A 7,255-nucleotide genomic window follows, 5' to 3' on the forward strand; every position below is an offset into this window, starting at 1 on the left:
CATTCAATGAGCAATACAAAACTTTATAAATACATGTATAGCTTAAAAATAGCTTCCAAGAATTTAATCATCAATAAATCTAATCTGTAAAATCTCACTTTATATGGTTAGTAACAATTAACCGAGTTTTGTAATCATCAAAACATAATATTATGAGACTTGTTAATGCATTAAAAACATTAATCTCATAACACGAGATTTTTATGCGTTTAAGGCGTAACACTTTTCCTTAAACTGTCATTTCCTACACAAAAGACCCAGGAGAATGTTATGTAGATATGATTCATGAAATATGAGCAAAACTTGAATAAAGCCTAAACATTGACACATGAATGCATGTAAAACAATAGTTAAACGACATCAAAATACGCAAATAAAACACAGTTATCACCTGGACCAAACGTTCCGGACTCTGCGAAACTACCGATTGAAGTTAAATACGAGTAAGTGCACACTGGGGATCAAACAAGGAAATTACTAGGCTACATGGTCAAAAGAAGGGGAATTGAAGCTAACCCAGAGAATGCATGTACATGCCATCATCTCCATGGGATCTCCCAGGAATATTTAAGAAGTGCAAAGATTGTCCGGGAGAATTGCGACACTGGCTTGATTCATAGCGAGATCAGCTGATAAAAGTTTTCCTTTCTTCAAAGCACTTAGGAAAACAAAAAAATTTGAATGGGATGAACAAAGCGAGCAAGCTTTCCAAAAGTTGAAGGCATATTTGAAAGAGCTACAGTACTGAATAAGCCAGTCCAGGGGGAAGAGCTCTTCGTTTATCTATCAGTCACTCCTCAAGCTGCATGCTCAGTCCTGGTTAGGAAAGAAAAAATAAACCATTTGCCCGTCTACTTCATTAGTCATGCCTTGAAGGGAGCAGAACTTAATTACATGACTCAAGAAAAGTTGGCTCTATCTCTCGTCATTACATCTAGGAAGTTGAGGCCCTATTTCCTATCATACCCGATCACTGTCCTTACTAATAGTGAGTTAGAAAAAATTGCTGCAAACCCGGATGCATTAGGGAGACTGATCAAGTGGGTCACCGAATTGAGCGAGCACGACATAAATTTTGATCCCCAAACCGCTATAAAATCCCATTGGTCGATTTTTTTGGCAGAAACCATCCAATTAGAACAAGAAGAAAAGTGTAAAATTTTTGTGGATGGCTCATATTTCCAAACAAAAAGCGGGGTCGGAATTGTGATAATCTCACCCTGGGGCGAGGAGACCAACATTTCTATAAGGCTATATTTTCGAGCATCCAATAATGAAGCGGAATATGAAGCACTCCTGCTCGAACTCAAAGCTGCTCGGAATCTTGGTATTTCCCAGGCCGTCCTCTACTCAGACTTCCAATTATCCATACAGCAGAGCAATGAGAAGTTTGAGATGAAGAATGAAAAGATGATAAGATACACTCAAGCACTGGATAAAGCTAAAGATAAATTTGCTGAGCTCGCCATGGAGTTAATCCCGCGCAGTGAGAACGAGAAGGCAAATCACTTGGCTCGCCTAGCTGGTTCTATGGGAGAACCGCCCGAGCCCGGAATGAAAGGTCAGGAGCTTGTATCCCAACTTGAAAGTCTAGATGACATAATAGCGGAAGTTCTTGAGGGAGATTGGAAGTATGACATACACAGATACTTGACAAAAGATGAGCTCCTGAGCGATAACAAGAAGGCTCGGAAAATTAAGATAGGAGCCCCGCGCTTTGTGATGATTGGTCGAATTCTCTTCAAAAGATCATTCTCTCAACCTCTTTTTAAGTGTTTGGGGACAGACGAAGCAAATTACGTTCTACGGGATATTCATGAAGGGTGTTGCGGAAATCACTTAGGCAGTATAGCCCTATCCAGAAAATCTATCCTAGCTGGTTTCTTCTGGCCTACCATGAAGAAAGATGTGTCCTAGTTAAATCATGCTACAACTATCAAAGGCATGCTAATTAATTTACAATGGAAACCCGCAGGATTTATGAAGGCAGTCATGGCAGCCTGCCCTTTTGATCAGTGGGGAATGAATATCGTTGAACCCTTCTCTGTCAGTACGAGACAGAGGAAATTCTTGTTGGTAGCAGTTGACTATTTCTCTAAGTGGGTGGAAGCAGAGCCCCTGGCCAAAATCACAGAAAAGGAAATACTGAGTTTCTTATGGAAAAACATTGTGTGTCGGTTGAGAATTCCACGAAGACTCATATCGGACAAGGGGAGGAAATTTTGTGGGTCTAAGGTCTGGGATTGGTGTGAGGAAATGAAGATTGAGCAGGTCTTCATGTCTGTCGCCTATCCACAAGGCAATGGACAAGTAGAAGTCACTAACAGGACAATTTTTCAGGCGCTCAAGGTGCGATTAGACACAGCCCAAGGAAAATGGGTAGAGGAGCTCCTGTCTGTACTATGGTCTTACCGTACCACTACTCGGTTTGGGACGGGCAAAACTCCATACAATATGGTATACGGGACCGAGGTAGTCCTTCCCGCAAAGATCGGGCAGGAAAGTGCTCGGATAATAGCTTATGGACCGGATAATAAAGATCTGCGAGCTATGGACTTAGATTTGCTGGAAGAAAATAGAGCTAGAGAGGCTGTGAGATTAGCAGCCTATCGCAAAAAGATGACCCGAGCCTATAATAAGAAGGTCTATCCCGAGTTTTCCAGGAGAGAGATCTAGTTATGAGAAAAATCCAACCCCATGGAGAAAGAGGAAAGCTGGATGCTAAATATGAAGGGCATTTTAAAGTGGTAGGGAAGGCCGGAGTGGCCGCTTACTACTTAGAAGATTCTCAAGGCAAGAAAGAAAAAAGGCCATGGAACGCCCAACACTTGAAAAAATATTACACAAAAGTGTCCAGGACAATACCGAGTCTTTTCGAACTGGTTGTGAGTTGTTTATTTACTTTCTTTTTATTTATTTTATTTTTTGCTATTAGTAAAAGTTGGTTTTTATTTTTTACGAGTTCAAACATTGAGTCTTGTTGTTATCCAACTTTTTGGTTACATTTTTGAATAATTAATAAAATAAACCTGTTCCGGTCACATATAGTTTTATCTCAAAAGCCCGACCAGTTTGGCAACGTGTAAGCCGACGCCACTCGTGGCCTCCATCAAAAGCCCGACCAGTTCAACAATGTGTAAGTCCATGCCACTTGTGGCCTCCATCAAAAGCCCGACCAGTTCAACAATGTGTAAGTCCATGCCACTTGTGGCCTCCATCAAAAGCCCGACCAGTTCGACAATGTGTAAGCCCATGCCACCCATAACCTCCTTTATTAGCCCTACCAGAACACGAACCTAAGACTTTTATCAACTATATAATTTTTATAAATATCAATGTTGAATCCAGGTATCAGTCCGAGATTATTTACAGCCAGTTTTGGAATATTGTTCAGATTGGGATTTGGTTTACAGTTGGCAAAATTTTATTCTTATTTCCAGTTCGGGAATATTGTTCAATTTCAGTTCGGGAATATAGTTTGTACTTATCAAATTTCAGAGTTTTTCCCAGTTTGGGGCGATCACACATATTGGGTAAATTTTACGAGTAATGTTTGAAACCCTGAGCGGGCCGGTCATCAACACTTAATCAATTTTATGATGAAATAAAAGTAATGGGTGAAATTATCCCAACTAGGGAGAGGTACGCGACAGGAAAAGAAACGACCACGCATGGTCCCAATCAAAAGGGTTTTTAGAGCATTTTTTTGAAGCACAAAGTTAGTAATTACAAAGGAAAAAATAACTACGGGGCAGCAGCATCTTCAGCCTCGGGATTCTCTTCCCCTCCTTGCTCGGACTTCTCCTCCTCATTTGGTAGATCATCCAAAGCCTTGGCGGAGTCTAGGAATGAGAAAGGGTGTTCAACCTCGGAATACCCATTAGCTTGGACATGAGCTAAACACCCTTTGAAGCCATCCTCGAAGAAACCCACAGCTTTCTCCGGACATAGATCAATAAATTCAGAAGAGTCGAGAAAGTACTTCTTCTGAGCCCATCAACTTCAACCATAGCCCCGACCCTCTGATCCTTAGCCGCGAGGGCATCTTCTAGCTCAGTAATACGCTTCTTGGCCTCGTCGCACTCGCCCTGAGCAGTTTCTATATCAGATCGCATTTCATGCACCTAATGGTCATGCTCGTACTGAAGATTGCGCATCTACTTTGTCAGCACGACGACTCGCTTCACAATCGCATCCTGACTCAGGGCATGGTCAGAACCGGCTTTGTAGGCTCGGTAGGTGACCTCTCCAGCCCAGACAAGGGCCTGAAAAAGAAAGCATGAAGTGTTACATGAAAGATAGGTAAATAAAACTTGGGTGATGTAGTAGAAAGTTATAGTACCTGCATGAAGCTCAGAGCCAAAAAATCTTCAGCCGTTTGGTCCGGGATAGCTCGAACCGCATCTAAATCTTCAGAAGAGACCATGTGCTGAAGAATGTTCAAGCTCCCGACCGGATTTGGCCGGGAAAATAAGGAGATCCCCAGACTGTAGGGGTGATCGGGGTCACCCGAGCCATGTCCTCGGGAAGGGAGTCAATGTCCACTACCTGGACTTTTTCTTTCCCCTTCCCTCGTGACGGGGCCCCATCAAGGGGATCGGACTTATGGCTGCTTAGGGCCTCACTCTCCCGTGCCTTCTTGGAAGGCTTCCACGCAATTTTCTCAGGAGTCGGCTGCTCGGACTCAGCAGACTCAGCAAAAGCCTCGGGCTTCTTCCTTTTTAATCTCTTGGGCGCAGATCAAAAATCGGCAGGAATTTCTGCTTCACTTATTCTTTTGTTTGCAAAATAAATTTTAGAGACAAAGTGAGAAGGAATCAGTAAAATGGGCATACACGAAAGAACAAAGGATTAGAAGAGTAGAGTGTTCCTACCCAAATCACCTCGGAATTCTATTCCATTCCTACAAATTCCATACTTGCAGAGCAGGTCATCCTCAATTAAGCTCTCAATATCGAAAGTTTTTGCACTCATGTTGGCCAAGGAATTGGTAAAGGCATGAGTGGCTCGGGCCGGGATAGTAGGAGTTTTGAATTTCCTGGCCCAGTTTGTTCGACATAGCCATGGTTGGTTGGACCGAAAAAAGAAATACTTGTTGGTCCAACCTTTATGAGAACTTAGCTTTCCCTTCAAAAATTGGTGCTCGGTCCGGATAGATATGCTAAATAGGCCCGAGACGGTTTTCTTGATTTGGATAAATTTTATGAAATTCCCCAAGTCTAGGGGAATTCGGAAGAAGCTAAATAAGACACCTAAATAAAGGATGAAACTAAAGGAATTTGGGGAGAGCTGGCTCGGACATACATCAAAATACTTACATATATTTTGTACAATATCAGGGACGGGAAAACTAAGACCCATCCTTACCTGATCTATAGTAAAACTAAGGAAGCCCTCTGGGGGCTTGTGTGCTCGTTCGTGACATTTGGGAATTAGTAAGTTAAAAGTATAGGGCATTCTCGATCTGGTCCTAATGGTCGGGTCCATATCTGGACATAGAAAGGAAGCTAGAACTTCATACCAAGGTCGAACCTCTCCCTTGAGTCGGGCCTCGTCAGTCCTGAGCTTATGGTATATATCTGTGTCTTTTGGCCTCCCGAGTATCAGAGGGGCTCAGGTCGGATGGTCCGGGCACTTCAGGAGGAGAAGAAGGGGAATCTACAAAAATCTCTAACTCTCTAACTGTTGACTCATCTGGGGAGGACATCTTAACCTAATACTTAAAAAGATGGAAAATACTTACAAGAGGAGATGACGGGTCGGGAATTATAAATAGAACAGAAGCTCGGATAATTGGTACTGACTAGACAAGAAGGGCTCGAGAAGTTGTATCTTGGGTCGGGAACGCTCTGGAAGATTTGACAGAATAACGGAGTGCGCTATAAGAGTGAAAAATGAAATTTATACCGTTCTATTTATAGAAGGGATGGATTGATCTTGACCATTGATCATAGTGCCGATATGCGGCTCGGTTAAGGCCACGTTGTTGTACCATTGGCCTAGGAAATCGTACCGTCAAGAGATTTGAACTGTTCATTTAAAGAGGGACAAGGATCGAGATCCGGACCGTTCAAAAGAAGCACATTGTGCTAAGCCAGGTAGCTCAGTCCTAGTGCATCCGGTTCAAGACTTGACCAGCCTACTTGGTCTAAATTTCATACTTCCTTTAGACCATATGGGAGAGGTACTATTGATGCCTCCCAAATAACCCATACTCTTGAGAAATTCCCCAAAGCCCATTTAGTCTTTCCATGTGTAGAAATCCAAGATAAAAAGGACCCATTCATACAAAAGGGAGAGCCCATGGCCCTAACCACCCTAACACCTGAGCTCATTGAGCCGAGCCATGACTGGGTAACATAGAGGTCCGACCTGGGCCCAACATGCCAAAACTTAGATATTGAAAATATTTGAGGATCTTTAACAGATAAATATAAGCTACAAAAAATTCGAGATATGATCGGATTATTAAGTCGGCCCAAGAGTCCTAGCCGCCATGGTAATTGAGTTCTACTTAATCTAGTCTCCTACCTTGAATAGAGTTTTACCCTAACAAGAAGTCTACTTCAACAAGGTAACTCTCCCCTCCAGCCTCTATAAATACCAGATATTTTTTATGGTTTGACACATTCACATTTGATCACATATTCACTCACTTTTATTCTCGCTTTATTACGCTCTTCATCTTTTGAGCACTGACTTAAGCATCAGAAGGATTATGCCAAAAACACTTTCTGCACCCCCTAACAAAGTTTTTGTCTGTGTAGAAGCACGTCATACCCGGCCCGACCCACTTTGTGAGAGATTTGGAGATCCGCTCTAACAGACCAAACCCAAAGTAAAATTTTGGTATCATCATATTGTAATATTCTTTTTTATCTATCAATCTCTTTACCCTACAAATACAGGTGTTAAATGAAATAATATCACTTATTTATTCTTCTATTATTAAATTATAACACGTTATCCGCACGATTTTTTTTCAAGTTAAACTCATAAATAGTTTGTATTCCTTAGTCTTTGTAAGGATGCTCTCGAAAAAGCACAATATTTAGATTTCACATTGATGCTCCTGAAATAACACAAATTTAGTTTATGTTAATACTATTAGTTTATATTAATGCTCGTGAAATAGCACAACAATTATATTTAATATTTATGCTTTCAAAGTAGCCCAAATTTTGTTTATGTTCATACATCTAGTTTTGTATTAATGCCTTGAAGTATCACAATATTAAAATTTAATATTAAAGCT

The 7,255-nt window shown here is 41.5% G+C and overlaps 1 protein-coding gene across 1 annotated transcript; it reads left to right on the top strand.

Moving 5' to 3' along the window:
- Window positions 1-894: 894 nt before the first annotated feature.
- Window positions 895-1,917, top strand: LOC140889805 (uncharacterized). Its single transcript, XM_073297535.1, has one exon. The coding sequence runs from the start codon at window positions 895-897 to the stop codon at window positions 1,915-1,917; it is 1,023 nt and encodes a 340-aa protein (XP_073153636.1).
- The last annotated feature ends 5,338 nt before the right edge of the window (window positions 1,918-7,255 follow it).

This window comes from Henckelia pumila, chromosome 3, assembly GCF_033568475.1.
Source record: "Henckelia pumila isolate YLH828 chromosome 3, ASM3356847v2, whole genome shotgun sequence".
In the NCBI taxonomy this organism is placed as follows: Eukaryota; Viridiplantae; Streptophyta; class Magnoliopsida; order Lamiales; family Gesneriaceae; genus Henckelia; species Henckelia pumila.

Excerpts from the sequence above, each read along its gene's own strand:
- LOC140889805 (XM_073297535.1), top strand. The coding sequence starts at position 895 with ATGACTCAAGAAAAGTTGGCTCTATCTCTCGTCATTACATCTAGGAAG.